The 18,199-nt window shown below is 44.5% G+C and overlaps 1 protein-coding gene across 1 annotated transcript in view; it reads right to left on the reverse strand.

Moving 5' to 3' along the window:
• The window catches only part of KIAA1549L (KIAA1549-like ortholog), a 196,712-nt gene that overhangs the window by 50,404 nt on the left and 128,109 nt on the right, over positions 1–18,199 (reverse strand). Inside the window, exons 13-15 of the mRNA XM_012725187.1 lie at positions 13,047–13,210; positions 7,520–7,710; positions 3,178–3,305 (exon numbers count right to left, since the gene is read on the reverse strand). Of these exons, the coding sequence (XP_012580641.1) occupies positions 3,178–3,305; positions 7,520–7,710; positions 13,047–13,210 (483 nt within the window). The remainder of the gene's footprint in view (positions 1–3,177; positions 3,306–7,519; positions 7,711–13,046; positions 13,211–18,199) is intronic.

Here is an 18,199-nt window from a genome sequence, read left to right on the forward strand (position 1 = left end):
TTTCTATTGGAAAATTTCAAATGGAAACCTCAATGAATGGAGCCCATGGCGAAATGGAAACGATCAACCCTGGAAATCCACTGGGTTTACTTTGGGCAAAAATAAATGCAACAGAGCTTTCTGAAATCCAGAGGAAAGATGGCTTTTTAATAAAACAAACAAATAAAACCTCAACCTGGTCCAGTAATTGCACTTTATTCATGCACCCAGCTGTTGTTATTCCTCAAGCTGATGTTTAAATACTCAAAATGACCTAAACGTAATGAGGAGGCAGGCAGGGAAGTTGGAAAAACAAGACTGGGAAGGTCAGCGGGCACCTTTACAGCAACTCAGAGTCTCACTGCAGGGGTGGGGGAGTGAGGGACCTGGGGCTGCCCACTCCCTCCTCTTCTGTGGACTAAATGCAGCAGAGGGGAAAGACATCACCTTAGAAATGCGTGCTTACTGACAGAGGCTGCATACTGTGCATTTTTAAGCAAGAAAAAGGGCTAGGACAAGACATACATGGATTTTGTTTTATAAAACAAAGCAAAGCCTTACAACCTAAGACAAAGATACATGTGTATCTTTTATATGCATAGGAAAAAGGTGGCAGAAAGACAGGCACTGAGTTAGTCAAGGACAATGGCGTACTGGGGTGGGTAATGGACCTCTGGGGATGGCAGCCTTTGGCTTGACTTTGCAGATTTCTAGAAGCATCTAAAGGGAGGAGGTGGGTGAGGGCGAGGAGAAGCAGCACTTAGTTAAAACTACTAAAGAATAAGGTGATAGGAAGAGGTGTGAGGTTATGTGAAGAGATTGTTTTTTCCTAGAAAGGAGATAATCTCACGTGTTTATAGATTTTCACGAAGCAAAGGCATAGCTGATGCTAGCAGCAACGGGGAGAAAGAAATCAGCAGGGACACGAGGACAGAGTGTCAACTTGGAGGCCCCTTAGAATGTACTTTCCACTGTCTCACTTGGCTCCCTGAGCCCGTCTCTCTCAGAACCGCACTCTGGGCAGAAAGAAAAGAAAGTAGCTAAGGTTGGGTCCTCTCTTTGCAACCTCAGCTACCTCTGGCTTTAGTGTGTGCTTGGCAGAGAGCTGACAGGTAGGATTTCTGGGGGTCCCAGAAAGGGCAGATAGGCCAGGAAAATCCCACATGTCGACCTGGGCTCTGGGGAGGAAAGCACAATCTCTGTCCATGTGTATGGGGAAATCAGGAGAAGGGAAATATTCAAGGCTCAAATCGGTAGGATAAGTTAAACAAGTGCATTATAGAATGGCTGGAAATGGGAACAGAGACCACATTTTCCTTACAGAAGACAAAGCACATGTCATTCTTTCCTTTCTTTTTTGGGTCAGAAAAATGAAAATAAGGCAGCTTTCCTGCCTGCTTGTGACTAGACAGGTGTCTTTTTCTCTTTTTCCTAATAAACCTGTCCTTTTAAAATGTGAAAAGATGCCTCCTTGGTGGCCCAGGGGTTAAAGCCTCAGCACTATCAAGTTACTGCCAGCCACTGGCACTGCAGACCTCTCATTTTGCCCTGCTGCTCCCTTGTAATAGGGTGGTCACCCAGAAAAGGGGAGGTTTCAGGTTCTCTGCCCCTCCCAAAGGAGGGTGGAGCTGAGCAGGGAGGAGGAGAAGCTGGAGAGGAGACTGGAAAAGAAGGAAGCAGGATGGAGAGCCAGAGACCTGGAGGAGGCACATGGAGCAGAGAGCATGTGAAGAACTGTGCTTGCTTCTCGGTCCTGGGCTGGTTGGAACAGACCCGTGGGGAGGTGACCATGGCAGTGGTGGTCTTGCTTCTGATTTTGCTCTTTGCCTCCCAGACTTGTCCAACTGTGACTGACCTTTTTCTATGGGTCCCTGTCAGAGGTGCTTTAGACTTGGGGTGGGCTTTCAGGCCTTGCTTTGGGCCAGTTTTGTTAGGCTGGACTTTTACCCACAAGGGGATGAGTAACTTCGTGGATTTGATTTGAACACTGTATTCTTTGTCTTTTCTTTGTTACACACTAATTGTATTAAAGTTTCTTTCCATTAAAGGTCTTATATGTTTTGTCTTGATGTGGCAGATGGCGGAACCTATTTAAAGTGGGTAGGTTTGGGGGTTTTGAGGCGCCCCTCTCCCCGCCCTGTAACACCCTCAGCAGTGCATTTTAGTAGAGCTACCTGTTCTGCTCTCCACACTGTCTCTGGTGAATCCTTTCATCCCCTGCACCTCTGGCCTGTACCCGTTCTTGTATGCATAAGTTAACAAAGTAAATCTTTAAATAAAGTGTAAAAAAGAAAAAGACACTTGAAAACAAAAGAATATTCTGGCACTAGCATCAAGGGAGAGGCCCTGAGCTGAACTTTATCAAATTTCAGTTTTTCACCGGGTATGTCTTTAGGCCTCCACCTATAACTCTCTGAACCCCACACTGAATTTTCCTGATCGGAGAGACAGCATCTGGTACTTAAACCTGGGTTTCCCAAGCCAGCATCCCACCCATGGAAGGAGGGAGTGGAGGTGAGGGTCAGAACAGAGGTGGGATCAGGAGACAGTCATGCTGTCTGGTTTGGATCTGGGGCCACAGCACAGTGAGGTAGCTCCGATGACTTAAAATAAACCTCAACCCCCCAAGTGTTACAGGGAAGAATAAGATCCAGGTGAGAAACTAAACAGTTATGATTCCCTAGAGAACAGAGGCAGAAGCATAAGCTGATTTTTATGATGACAGACTTATTACCCTGCTCTTTTTCTTAGGAGAGGTGGATTTGCAACATCTGGACTTGCTGGCATAGACTGAACCCCTGAAATTTGTCAGGAGAGAGTCAAGGCAAGCACATGAAGGGAATCTCCAAGACAAGTAGCATTTCAGAGACCTGCCAGTCTAGCGGACAGAAATCACCTTGATTCACCCTGCAATTAGAAAAATCTCTGAGCAAACATTAGTCCATTCTGCAGAGGGTTTTTCAAAGGCATTGCACAATCCCCTAACAACAGGGGGTGGAGAGAGGAGTAATTCAGAGAAAGTGGTAAGGTGATACTCCCAGGAGACAGGTGCAAGATTTCTGGCCTTAGTAGGGCACAAGAGACCTCTTGTAGGGCACTGAGGGTGAGCGCTCACTGGCATGTGGGTGTGGGTGCTGGCAGGCACGCGTGGGTGCTGGGGTGTGTTCAGGGTGCTCCAGGGCAGGGCAGATTTCTCACCATTTCTCTTTCGAGCCTCATCCTTTGTCACTTTCTGCTGTGCCATTACATTCTGGGGCGAGCGCTTCCCCGAGCTGGGCTTCCCTGATTCGTTGCTGATGACAGAGCCGTTCTCACTGGGCGACCTGCTGGAGGTAACCATAACAACAAGGAGATGGTAAGTGCTGACTGGAGCAGCTCCTGCCAAGGTTATTTTATGTGCAGCCTATGTCGGGTAGGCTTTCATTCTGCTTTTTAGCTACAGAGAAGAAATGGTACAGGGAGGGCAAAGAAAAAGTCCCACACTATGGCATGGGGGAACCAGTGCTTGGCTCTGCACAGAAGTTTGGGGAGTTCAGCTCTACACCCCACCCCAGCTCCAGCCGTGACTCCCAAAACAGTGACAATGGGGTTTGTATACTTATACTTTGCTTTCTTTTGTAAAAACAAAGCACTTTGGGAAGTGTGGCAGGTCACATGGCATCTTCAGGGACACGCATAAACAGAGTTCTCTTTGATTATTCTCTGTATGTCAGGTTATTTGACTATTAAAGATTAAGTCCCTCTCCCACTGATTTCCTCATTCTCACACATACATGCTTATACACACACACACACACACACACACATTATTTAACTGTGCTGACTGGTAACTGCTTACATGTGAACTACCAAACTATACATTTGTTCAGAAATATTTTATATGTACCTACTATGTGCTAGCATCATGCCAGGTGAACCGACACAGAGACACCACCCATGCTCTCCAGAGAGCGCCTCAGGGCACCTGTGAGGCTCATTCTTCATACTCACCCATTCACCCAGGGGAAAGATGGGGAAACCAGAAACAGAGGCTTTCTGGGTTTGTTTTTGGGTCTGGTGTGTTAAAATCTTCCAAACTGATCAGAGTTTTCCACGGTTAGATGAACTCAAATGGAGGTGAGTAATGATACAGCCTGCCTTCTGCTAAATTATATTTTTAGGGTAAAAACTCTATATTTCTATTTTTAATAAGGTTTAATAAAAAAGTGTGGGTAGGCCCTCCCTGGTGGCGCAGCGGGTTAAAGCACAGCACTAAGAAGCTGAAACCACTTCCGCATGAGTTCGATTCCTGCCTGCCCCGGAGGTGACCACATGGCGTGGCAGACCTCTCCTGACCCGCCCGCTGCTCCCCTCAGCAGTGTGCTTCCTCGATCTGCCTGTTCTGCTCCCCACTCTGTCTCTGGTGAAGCCTCTCGCCGCCCCTGAGTCTCTGGCCTGTACCCCAGTTCTGTATGCACAAATAAATAAATCTTTTTAAAAAAAATTGTGGGTAATTTAATTTGATAAGTGAAAGCACACCTTACAAATTCGAGAAGAATTGATCATTCAAACAAAATTTTAAGAAATGTCTATACAATTTCAACCACTCCACTAGAATGGATGGAAAAGAATTATTTTATTCCTCCTACAAGTGTTAAGTTAATATACTAATATTGGTAATTCTATCTATTTCTTTTCCCGTGTCTTCTAAAAAGGTGAGAAGTTAACATGCTTTTATTGTATTTGGCAAACATAATGATAGTAATTTCACAGATAGTTCTACTTGCAGGTCAATTCAAATAAATCCTTGATGGTTTCTCTGAGTTTCAACACTCCATGCTGGGGAAAACTGTTGTAGTAACAGTCCCAAATTGTTCACACCTCCCTTAATCAAGTTTTGGGTTGTCCTCTCCATGCTGATGCTTGACTTGACCATGAGTTTTGCTTTTCCCAACAGATTAGCAAGTATGACACAGCAGCAGCTTGAGGCATGCTTACACTTTGGGATTTGTTTTCTTCCTGCCCTGGGAGCTCTGTGGCCACCTTGGGAGAAAGCCAGGGCTAGGCTGCAGGAAGGTGAGATCAGGTGCTGAGAGCCCCAGGTCTGTCCACCCCAGACAAGGCTGTCATCAACAAGCCGGTGCAGCTGAGGTCATTTACCCCTAACTCAGACCAGAAGAACCACGCAGCTGAACTCAGCCCAAACTGTTAACCTGCCAAAAAATCATGAGCTAAATAAGTGGTTGTTTATCATAAGATTTGTTATGGAACAATAGATAACTCAACATGCCCTGAAATCCACCTCCTGCTCCACTGCACTTCTTTCTGTGGTACCCACAGCATCCGAGCAAAGACAAACATTCTTGTTTGATTCCAATGCATTTGTTGTACATTTGCTACAGACAATCCTTCCTTGGTTTCTTGTAACCCACTTTTGCTTTGCTCTCTTCAGGCAAACATCTCTTTCTTTCTGATGTTTTTCAGTTGCTCACTGAATCTTCTTCATTTCTGGAGCTCTAATCATTACAATGCCCCAGTGGTCATTTCTGGTGCTCATCTTTGTCTATAATCATAGGTGATCCCATCCACTCTTATAGCTTTACATAACTAAGTACTGGCAACTCCAGATTTGTTTCTTCCCTGAGCACCTTTTCTGAGCTCCTGACTCATAGGGATGGCTGAGATCTCAAAATACCCATCTGCATGTTTGGTAGACATTTCATACTTAACATGCCCACATCCAAACTCATGATGTCCCCTACAAACCCTTCTCATCATTCTTCCCAAATCTCATAACAATCTATGAACAAATCACGTCAGCCTTTTCTTCCAAATCTCTCTCCAATGCAGTTGTTTCTTACATCACCATGTCTACCCCACTATCTCTCACTGGGGCGATCACAACAGCCTCCTAACAGGTATCCCTATTTCTACTCTACTTCTCTATAGTCTATTTTCCATGTAGTAGCCAGATGGAGACTAAATCACCAAGTCACATCACGTCACTGTTATTCTCAAGAGCCTGCAAAGACTTCTGATCTCTATTCACTATAAAATTCCAAGTTCTGACTTTGGTCTGTTGAGACTGAATGAACAACTTCAGGCAAATCCTCAGATGCGCCTGCTCTACCTCCTCCAAGTTCATACCAGCCTCTTTGGTCTTCCTGATCTTCTGTCAGCATGTTAAGAAGTTGCCTCTCCTGGGATTTGCACATACTGTTCTGTCTGTATGGAAATTCACCCCCACCCCCCAGATAGCCTCAAGGCTTCATGCGCCATTGCGCCATTTCAATCAGGTCTTTCTCAAATGTCATCAGAGAGGCATTCTCTGACTTACCTAAAAGAGTATCATGTCCACCCTCTACTTCTCTATCCCCTTTGGTTTTCTTCCTCATATGTTCTATTTGTTTAATGTCTATCTCTTCCCACACAACTATAAGCCCTGTGAGAAGAGGGACTTTGTCCACAGTCCCAGCACCTAGTAAACAGTAAATAGCCCGTAATATGTATGAGGTGAAGGCAAGGAAGGAGCAGGAAGACTGTAGCTTTTCCTGTTTCCACTGTGGCCTAAGGGCAGAAGAAGGGGGTTGGCACAGGAGTTGGTTTAACCAGCTGACAGAGCTTCCACACAGTTATTGCCTCATTAGAAGCCTATTGCAAAGTCCTCACAACTTGTGTCTGGTCTCTGGCCTAACAGCTGTCATCTATTACCCATGTTGCCACCATAGTAGCCTTTGTAAACACAGAATGGACATCACTGTCTTCCTGAAGAATTTTCCATGGCTTCCTACTGCCTAGAGAATAATGTGCAAGCTCCCTGAAGACCCTCTGCAGTTTTAATCTACCATCTGAACCCTTCACTGCATCCCAACCACGGGAAAGGTAACACCAGTGATAGTCACGGTCCCCTGGCTGTTTCAGACTGCACACCCATATCTCTTCCCGCTCCTGACATCCCACTCATTCTTCAAGGCCCAGCTAACACTTGCCATCCTCCATCAAGTTCTGTCCTCAAAAGGCAAGTCCTCCCCCTCTCTTTTCCACAGCAGTTTGTCTGGGCTCCCTCATAAGCACCCACACATCATACTTGATTTCCAACTATTTACTTCTCTGTCTTTCTACCATGAGATCCCTGGGGGTCAGAAACCTATCTTAAACCTTTCTGCAGTGCCCCCCAAAGCTCATCAAAGTGCTCAAACATGCTTTGTGAATTAAAGTCGTAAGTTCTCTAGAGAAATTGCCAGATAACACACACTAATTTAAAGGCACTACTTTTAAGATAAATTAAAAATTGGAAATGTGGCATCAGTGTCAAACTTAAAACAAATATAAAAGCTGGATCTCTGCTCTTGGGGTTTACCTGTCCACTAAAACCTGGCTTGCAAGAAGCGGGCATTGTGATTCCCATGGATGAGATCCTTGGTCTCCTCTTCAAATATTCAAAACAAGCTTGAAGGGGAATTATTAAAGAGAACAGTGGAATTAATTTGAGGACTTCAGCTGCTCCCACCATTAATTATTCCTCTCGCTGACACAGAGGCAAAAGTTGGCCTGTGCCTACCTCTTTCGGGTTTCTGTGGACTTGGCTGTCTTGACGGTGCTGCCGTCGTGGGCGGCATCCCTTTCCTGTGAGACAGGGGCATCTCGCGTAGGGAGAGGGAGCACCACCGTCTCCTGAGTCACCGGGATAACCTCCTCATCTGCCCCTTGCTGGCCCAGGTGCTGCTTGGCATAGTCGAAGCCTTGCACAGGCTGTAAAGACAGAACAGATTTGCTCACTGGCAGTGTTAGATTCGGGTAGCAACTGTGAGAGAAGGCAGGAGGGAACGTGCATGGGGTGCGGCCACACTGCACTCTGTGAAGACAAGAGCTAACGCAGATCTCTATTGTAATTTCTCTCTCCATCAGATCAGAAACCATGTTAATTCTACCAAGCTACAGAATCTCTGCAGAGAAAACATATTCAGAAAATTAACTAGTGTTAACAAACAGCAAAACCATATGGGAGCATAAACTTCTTTCAAGGATCTTAGATCTCTGATTTCATCACTGGTTATGGCTAATTAGAAACCTTCTTGATGCCTTGGCCACGTCCTGCATCATCTCCTGCCTTGGGATATTCTGTCACCTCTATCCTCAAGTTGCTTTATGTGTAGTAAGAGGTGTGTGACTCGGCCAAGTCCATTGAACTTGGAACTTCAATTTTCTCAACTGAGAAATGGAGAGAACTGCTTTGCTTTTACCACCACTGAGTAAGAGAGGGGATCAGTCCTGAACACAGAGAACACTGCTACCATGTGGGAGGCCGGACAATTCTTAATGATGAAAGAGAACTTAGGGAATCACTCTCTAAGCCAGGCTGGCTCTCCTATAATTCATTACTGGGAAATGAGCAAGGCTTTTATTGCATGAAGTCTGAAGTCTCAAGAGAATAGGCCAGCTGTGAACAAAACCCACTGGACATTAATTAGTAGTGAGGTAATCAAAAACCAGAAGCGTGTTTAAACAGTTCTTAGGAGTGTCTCTATTCTGTTTTATTCCCTAAAGTAGCACAATTCTGTTCCTTCCTAGCCCCAACCTGGACAATCTGCCAAAGTTATTTACCTTAAAAACGTATCAGGTCATGCCACACCCTGGTTTAAAGTGACCCATGGTCCCAAATATTTTGGCGAAGCATTTAAGGTCTTTCGTATTCCCCCCAAATCTACCTCCCTGGCCTCCTTTTCTGCTGGCCCCTTTTCCACTGTACCCTATGGGCCCATTACATGATTTCGTTTTCTTCCAACTCCTATCATTGCACATTGGCTTATGCCAGACACGGCACTCGATACTAGAACTAAAGAGACAAATAATAACTTAAGGAGTTCACATTTTCAGCTTTGTTTATTATTATTGGTACGGTCCTGAACACATTACATAAATTATGTCATTTCATTCTCACAGCAGTTCAGGAAGGTGGTAGTAATATGATGCCCATTTTGAAGATGAAGAAACTGAGGTTTAGAAGTTAAGCAACTTACTATGCTTACAAAGCTGGTATGCTGGATTTGAACCCAATACTGTGTGCCCCAGAGCCAGAACATCTAAACCCTGATTAACGACCCTTCTCATAGTCTCTCCTTGCCTCCACAGTTCCCATCTTGGTTGGCATCACCTTCTGTACTTGGCCTGGCTCCTGTGCTGAGACTCTGGCCTAGCTGCGAGGAACTGGAAGTTTCCAATGGCAGCTATGACTCCTCAAGAACCTAGCAAGAATGAGCTGTTTGAACCCTCTACCCTTCCCTGCCTCCCCAGCTCTCTCTAAATTTGGCCCTCACCCTTCATGATGAGTTGTGAATTGTATCTGTTGACCACTTCAGGGTACTCAGTGGAAGATGGGTAAGCAGATTAAGAGAGAGGTTAAGGAGTGGTAAGTTTAAAAGGTGGTCACTGTTATTAGTGACAATTCCGCATATATTTAGTACGTAGACTCTTCAAGACACTGACATGGCATTTGATCCACAAACAGCTCCATGAGGTAAGCAGAGCAAACGTCTCAGTGTTCATTTTAATAGGTAAGAGAATAAAACCTCAGAGTAGTTTGGTGACTTGCCCAAGGTCATACAGCTAAGAGGTAAAAAACTCAAGAAGTTCCTTCCACTTCTGATACATAGGGTGGTAAGCTGTCAATTTTCAACTTGAAAATCACCTGAGATTAATTAATTGTCCACTTAAATACCTACTACAGACACCATTAAACAATATCATGAGGTATTTATAGTTATTTCATTAAGTTTTCTAAAACTATTCAATCAAAATAATTTTCCAAGGTAGACCCATTACTCAGATCACTTTAGATCTGAGTAGTTTGCACAACTCACTTAAAAACCACCAAAGAATGAACACTATTATCACCCCTTCACAAATGGGGAAACTGATCATACAGATCATACAGAGTAAGAGAAACAGTCAGGAATCTTTAGGGGGCACTGACCTGTCCCTGTCCCAAGCAGAGGGCTGTGCTGCAGGCCCTCTAAGCTCCAACCTGAACCTACCTACATGTGGCCCAGCTACTGTCTCGATGGTTGACTGTTCAGGAAGATATGTTCCCTTCAACTATGTGAAGGGAAACCCTTGAACTCCTTCCATTTAAAACAAATAAGCAACTATACAAAGGGGAAAACTGAAAAAAAAGGCCGTGATTCCAATGACTAATAGTAAAGGGAAGTGAACTAGGAAGAAAGGAAGTGAAAAAGGCATGTAGCCTGGTCTTCTTGGTGTTACCATTTTCTCACCATTCTCCCCACAGAAGCCCAGTTGCAATGGGTTATATCAGTGGTACCTTGTCTCTAAAGAATGCGGGCATGCACGCACGCCCTGGTCGCAGCTCCCAGGAAAGCCACACTCACCTCCTGTTAGCATGTTAGGTGTATTACTGAGTCTCAGCAAGGATCTCCAGGAATCAGGAATGTCCTCTGGCACTGCAGTCTGCATTCTAAACATGCAGTGATGTCACTGGAGATGAGGAGACCCATCCTTCGGGTCTATGGATTGGTGGCGAAGGCTAACTCCCCCCTCCACACCCACACCCCGCCTGTCCCTCAGCATTAAATGAATTCTGCTCACACACACACACACACACACACACACAAGTGGAGAGAGGTGATGCAGGCAGCTCTCTTGTCTCAAACGCTGCAGTGTCCCTGGTTCGCAACGGCAGAGGGACTGCAGTAAGAAAGAGGCTGTTCCACCCTGCTGGGTTCCCGTGATAGAAGGGTTTGGAAATCCAAGTGTAGCCCAGGCCTCATTGAGGGAGAAAACAAGCAGCAGCACCACACACAAGTAAATTCAATCACCTCGCAGAATATAAATTTGCTTGATTTTCAACAATGCATCGGGTCGGAACAGGAAAGGTGCTAAGACAACCCACACACATGAATCTGTCTCTGTTTCCAGAAGGTGTGCAGAAACCGTGTTATGCCCAACTCAACCTGGCAAATTAATAAAACTGTGGCTGAATCTGTAACACTGATGCCACCTACAACCTCACTATGGCAGGGCTTGCATTCCTGGGCTCGGATGCCATTAGATTCTAGTAATTACTATTATGTTTGAAAGGCTCTGGTTGTAACTAAGCTACAGTGGAAAGGAAATACCCTTTCCTGGAGTAGTTTCATTTTTCACTGCTTGGGTAATCACCGACACCTTGTGCTGTGTCTGGAAGCAGATGCTTTGGCGTCAATAGAAATAGAACAACATTCTTTAGGGCATGGTTCTTCAGTAGGCAAGTGTCTGATCAAGTTGCAGTGTCCCAACAGGTGAACGGGCTTAATAAACAATAAAGTTTGTTTGGTTGCTTTTGTTGAAGCGAGGTGTGATTGGCCACAAAGAACCAGGTGTGCTGTGCCTGAAAATCAAGCTCTCCATGACACACAATCCAAAGGCCGCCAAGTACAAGGGCAACTCACTGTTTTGTTCACACCCAGGGAGACAAGGCTTGCAAGTTCAGAGCTGGAAGAGGAGACTCCCTGCCAGATCTCAGGGTTCAGGAAGGCGTGTCATATATAAAGAGCCCACAGGCTCAGGCACCACTCTGCTGCTAGCTACTTGACTTTAGACAAGTCCTGCAGTGGCTTTCTTTGAGGTTTCTCATCAGTAAAATAAAAATGATAAAACCTGTCCTGGATATGACCTGCCTCATAGGGCTGCTGTGATGAGCTGCCAAGGTGACAGGCCTAGGAGCACCTAGCAAATTCTAACGCATTACTTAAACACTGGGTATTACAGGTCGCCATATTTTTTCAGGGAATGTCACGTCAGGAGCTATCTGACTAAAAAGTCAGCCTTCAGAATTTCTCCAGTCAGTACCCCTCACTGGTATCAGAAGCAGCTGGTGTAGATGTGGGGCTGTGGAATGTGCCTGGGATTCCCGGTGACTGTACTGTGCTCAGGACAGTGCTGACCAGTCAGGACTTTGCATCTTTTCATTCAGGGAAACCTTTGAAGATAAGCCAAAGGAAGAAGGAAAATTCGGAGTGTCTCGAGTGCCCCACAGAAACTGTGAGGAGCAAGGGGACCTGGTTCTACTACCAGTTCTGCTACTTCCTATATGATCTTGAAAGAACCACTTTTCTGAAAAGGCATTTTTGATGGCGTCCAAGTCCCTTTCAGATCTATTTAGCTACCATTTTTCTGTGCCTCAGTTTCTTCATCTATAAAAATATGGCCCTTCCTCAAAGAGTTGCTGTGAGGATGAAGGGAGTTGCTATGTGTAAAGGATGTAGAAGCAAATATGGCAAAACAAGCACCAGATAAACCTTAGCTATTGTGCCCTGATGTAAATTAAAGGGTGTACAAGAATGCAAATATACTTAGCAACACCAAACTATACATTTAAAAATAATCATGGTGGCTGTTTATTGCTGCTCTACTTACAATAGGGAAAATGTGGAATCAACCCAAGTGTCCAAAATTAGATGACTGGATTAAGATGTGGTACATACACACAATGGAATAATACGCAGCAATCAAAAAGGATAAACTTGTGCCTTTTACAGCAACATGGATGGCGCTGGGAGGGATCATGCTTAGTGAAATAACCCAGAAAGAGAAAGAAAAATACTGGATGGTTTCACTCATATCAGGAGCATAAGGGATCAGGGAAGAAAAAAAAGAGAGAGACTAACAAATGTTATACAGTATAAATGAAAACAATGAACAACTATAAACCAGAGACATTTTATGGGGGTGGGTAGGGGAATGGGGTCAAAACTGGGGTGGGAAGAATACACTGGACTGTGGTGATAGCACACAGGTGAACTGGTGATGGGCAGGCAGCCCATGGGCATTACAACTGAGCTGGAAAAATGCACAAAATAAAGAATGATGTAATATATATATATGTGTGTGTGTGTGTGTGTGTGTTTATGGTGTAAAAAAAATAATAATCATGGTGGCAAACTTTAAAAAATTCAAGTAAATGGTTTCCTTCAAAACGAAGTGTGTGAAGAGGTTTCTGAAGGTATTTGTACTTTGAAAACCAAGAGGGAAAGGGCAGGCTGAGCCCCTGCAGGCCCGGACCCTGCTCTCCCACCACCATTTTTCCCCACCTTTGCTCTCTGAGGAAGGTTCATCACGGTGTCCGGCTTGAAGTCGTTCTTGTTCTTCCGGCAGAGCACAGCAGTGATGATGATGATGATGACCGTGACCACAGCAATAGGCGCCAGAACTGCGGCGATGATCCACAGGTTGTTGGGTGGGTTTTTCACTACGGCTGTGGGAAGAGCCAGCAGAAAGCATGAGGCAAGGAGGAGGGCGTGTGGGGGTGGGGGACAGGAATCTTCCACCATCCCCAGCCACAGGATATTTAAGAGGGTCAGAAAGGCCTTGTCTTGGGCCAGTGCTCGTGGTCTCCCATCTCAGTTTCCTCACCTGTAAAATGGGGTCATTGCTGTGTGGCATCAGAGAGACAAGTCTGTGGGGTGCTCTGGTGTGGCTCCGAGTGGGTGCTCAATAAATGTAAGCCTCCACCATTATTAAGATGGGCCAGCATCAACTTTCCCCCCAGGAGATATGCATGAGTTGAATGAAGAGAGAAGGAACCTGAGAATGGCACCAGGGGCAAAGGTCACAGAGAGAGGACCCTAAATGTTATGAAGTTGCTCTCTGAGCAATGAGTAAAACTGAACTCAGTGGATGAAGCCCCTCACGCCTCCCATGGCTGGCTGGGGAAGCCTGGAAATGCTATGGTCTAATAAAAAAAGATTGGAGCCTCAGTAAAGAAAAGAGTCACCAAAACAATTGTCAGTAGGAAGACTGTGTTATTAGAATAGCAGGTGTCTCTTAAAGGGTGACAGGTGTTTTGTGATATTCTCTCTTTGATAAATGGCAACACCTTTCTTCCAATTGCTGGAGCAAATAACTTTGTCATCAACACTGATCTCATCCAAATTTCTGTTCATCAACAAATCCTGCTATATCCATCTTCAAAACATGTCCAGGATCTGCTTACTTCTTTCTACCACTGTTGTCCCCACTGTGGTCCAAGCTAGCAGCATTTACCTGAGTTCTGCCAAGGCCTCCTACCTTGGCCCTTGTTCTTTATCGCCTATTTGCAACACAGCAGGTGGAATGATTCTTTTAAAATTTCAGTTTCAACACTGCTCCATTCCAAACCCTCCAGAAGTTCCTACCCCAAACTCCAATTAGACTAACAGTCAGCATCCTGAAGTTCTCTAAGACTCTAAGTGATCTACCTCTCTGTTCCAGGTACTTCTCCGGCCTTAGAGCCACCTGCCCTTCACTTAGCGTTCTCTGCTCCAGCCTACTGGTCTCCCACTGTTCCTCAAATATGCTGAGCGGGCTGTCTCAGGGCCTTTGCACTGAATGATTCCCCACCTAGAACAATCTTCACTTAGCTATCCACATGACTCCCTCCCTCACTTCCTTCAGGGCTCTGAACACATGTCATCATCCTTATACTCTTTGTAAAATAACAACCCTGTCGCTGGCACTACCCATCCCCTCACCCTACTTAATTTTCTTTGAAATAGTGTTTCTCAACTCTAAGGTGCACCCCAGTTGACTGGGAATCTTGTTCAAATGTGTATTCTCATACTGTGGCTTGGAGAAGGACTTGAAATCTGCTTCTCTAACAAGCTGCCAGATGGTGCCCAAGCTTGAAGTCTCCAGGCTACACCTGAAAGGGGAAGGCATTAAAGCACCTGTCACTACCTGACATCATGCACCACTCCCTGCCCCTCCATAAGGATGTACACTCCAAGCAGGTGGGGAGTTGTCTCTTGTTCATTGCTGCATCTATTGTTCCCAGGATACATTTTGCACATACAAGGTGCTCCATTAAAAGTTCATTGTATGTCGGCCCTCCCTGGTGGCGCAGCGGGTTAAAGCACAGCACTGAGAATCTGAAGCCACTTCCGCATGAATTCAATTCCCGCCTGCCGCCTGCCCCGGAGGAGACCACATGGCGAGCCAGACCTCTCCTGGCCCGCCCGCTGCTTCCCTCAGCAGTGTACTTCGTCGATCTGCCTGTTCTGCTCCCCACTCTGTCTCTGGTGAAACCTCTCACCGCCCCTGAGCCTCTTGCCTGTACCCCAGTTCTGTATGCACAAATAAATAAATCTTAAAAAAAAAAAAAATGTTCATTGTATGTCTAAATGAGCCACCTAATGGCTCGACTCCCCATACAGGTCTTCCTCCAGAATAGGGTAATGGCTAGTTTAAAGGAGAAATCTCAACACCTTGGTCATTCGCATTTCATATTTTAAATGGACATACTGCTAATGTGACTTATCCCTTAAAAGTCTGGTCAGCACGAGTTGGTCCTCCTGAGCCTGCTGAATTCTAGAGGATACTGGAGCAGCAAAGCTGAGGCCGAAACCCTGGAGGATAAAGACTGGGAAGTGTCAGATGGTGAGGACCTGCTTGAAGAGTCAACCCATTTTCTCCCTTACTTCACCTGGTGCCTGCTAGCTGAGAGCTGCCTCCACTAGGCAACATTACCTCTAGATTACTATTCAAACCTAACTTCTTTTCCACAGCTTTTAATCAATCACATTATTCACTTGGGAAAAAAGATCACTAGATAATGCACTCCTGTTGACATCAAACACTTAATTGCTATTGCTTTAGTAATTCAGTTATTTATACATGAGTTTTATGACATTAACATTTTTTTTAAAGCTTAGAGCTTTCACAGAAAAAAAAAAAGAACCCCGCCAATATACCTCTTTTTTGGCTACGCTATTCTGTTACAATGGAGAAAAATGTATATATATATATATATGTATGTATGTTCATTGACAAATATATTTAGATATATATTTTTCACTCACTAGCAAGAATGAAACAGTTACATGTGTTCTGCTTTCATTCAGCTTTATTGTCTTAGTAAATGTGTTTCTCCTTGGCACAGCATATAAATCCCTTCACTTCTATTTAAATAATGGAGAAAGAATAGATTTATTTTATGCACATGAATAAATTCATTTAACAGTCAAAGTGATAGTAAAGTTAGGTCAACTGAAGTCATTTAAACCCAACACATTCATTGGCATAATGACCTAAAACTACAAAATTATAGACGGGGAGGGAAAGGAAGGAATAGTAACTCAATTTACAAGAATTCTGCAGACGAAGGGCAGGAAAAGGGACATGCTGCACATCAATGGTGTGGGAGGCTTTCTGCTTGCTGTTCTTATTCCCGGCTTGCAGATACACAAACTGACCCCAGGGACGTTAGACCTTTTATGAAAAGTCATTTCTCTGAAATACACTTTAAGTCAGTGTCAGAGAGAAGGGTGTGCGCATGCACATTAGAGTTTATCCAAAAGGTCCATATAATCCAAAGTCAGGATAAATTACTCTCATGTAGAAAAAATGTTGAAAGGAGAAGGAATCCATTAAAAAATGCTTCCAGTTCATTTATTGGGGGGGCTGGCAAAAAATCAGCCCTCGTAGCAGTATGAGTGAGGATAAGGGAGTATACAGCTGAGAGCCCAGCCACTGTCAAGGGTTTAGCCCATGTGGGTCCCCCCAATGGTCCCAGCTCTGACCTCATCACTACTCCTCCCCTGTCAGTGACCTTCTTGCTAAGCCACAAACCCTGCCCCCCTTGCCCAGAACTTTGTCCCCAGATATAGCCACAGGTCAGGCCAAGATTACTACTTTGATGATGCTCTTTTTTTTTTTTTTTAAGATTTATTTGTTTATGCATACAGCAACTGGAGTATAGGTCAGAGGTGAGAGGATTCACCAGAAACAGTGAGAAACAGAATAGGCAGAATGACTGAAGTACACGGCTGAGGGGAACAATGGGAGAAGCAGGAGAGGTCTGCTGCATCATGTGCATCACTTCCTTGGCCGGGGATTGAATTCATGCTGCAGTGGTTGCAGAGAGCTTCTTAGTGCTGCACTTTAACTTGCAGCACCACCAGGGAGGGCCCAAGGATGCTCTTCTTGACCCTTCACCCATTTAAAATGATCACCATTTTCTCCTGGATGTTCCTAGTCCATTCCCACTTAGCACTTACCAGCATCTACACTAGTGTTTATTTTGATATGGAACTACCCACCCCGGTATGTAAGCCCTCAAGGACAAGGGGACTTGTCTGTTCCATTTACTGCTATATGCCCAGAGCCTCCAAAGGTGCCAGGCACATAATGGGTGCTCAAAAAATATCTATTGATAATAACCAAGACCTGGAAACAACCAAAAAGTCCAAAATAGATGGCTGTCAAGATCATAAGATCTACAAAAGAATACATGCACCCCTATGTTTATTGCAACACTACTGATAATAAGTAAGACTTGGAATCAACCCAAATGCCCAAAAATAGATGACTAGATCAAGTAGATGTGGTAGATATACACAATGGAATACTACACAGCAGTCAAAAGATAAATTAATGCCATTTGCAGCAACATGGAGGGAACTTGAAGGGATTATGCTCAGTGAAGTAAGTCAGAAGGAGAAAAAAATTACTGGATGGTTTCACTTATAGGAGGATATAGGGGATCAAGAGGAAAAAATAACAACAACAAAAACACACCACCACAAAACAAAAATATACAGACAACTGTAAATCAAGGGAGGGGGAGGGAAAGGGATCACAATGAGGCAGGAAGAACACAAGGGACTGGGGTGACAGTGCATGGGTGACCTGGTGGTGGGAATTCCATGGGGACTACACCTGAGAAAAGAATGCAAGCATTGCTAGGGAAATAAGTAAGTAAATACATCAAAGATTATTTAAAGTGAAAAACAAACACACAAGCAAATAAATAAACTGCAGGTACATGCCTAAGAAATAATAAGTAAAATAAAATGAAGAAAAGTGATAAATATCAGAGGGTTTCACTTATATGCCACAATATAGAGAAACCAAGCAAAGAGTCAGGGAAAAAGACAAAACTTGCAAGGTGACTCTAGAACCGAGGCCACAGCCAGGTAGTGAAGGCGGCTGAATGTGTTGAGCACGTGTTGTAAGGGGTTTAGAAGACACATGTTAGGACTGCATTCTGTAAACAGTAGAAAACCATCAAATGTGTTTTTAGTGGAATAGATGTCCCAATTCATGTTGTTAATTACAGTGTGCACATTACATTCATGGCCAAGTACTGAAATGAAGTCATTTAGGAAGCTATGGCAAACTGAAAGCAGCTAATGCTGACATGACGAAAAGGAGACAAATAAGCATGTGCTTGCAGGAGGACAGTGAGAGGACCATGAAGCAAAGGCAA

This window comes from Condylura cristata, unplaced genomic scaffold, assembly GCF_000260355.1.
Source record: "Condylura cristata isolate star-nosed mole 26May11 unplaced genomic scaffold, ConCri1.0 scaffold00015, whole genome shotgun sequence".
In the NCBI taxonomy this organism is placed as follows: Eukaryota; Metazoa; Chordata; class Mammalia; order Eulipotyphla; family Talpidae; genus Condylura; species Condylura cristata.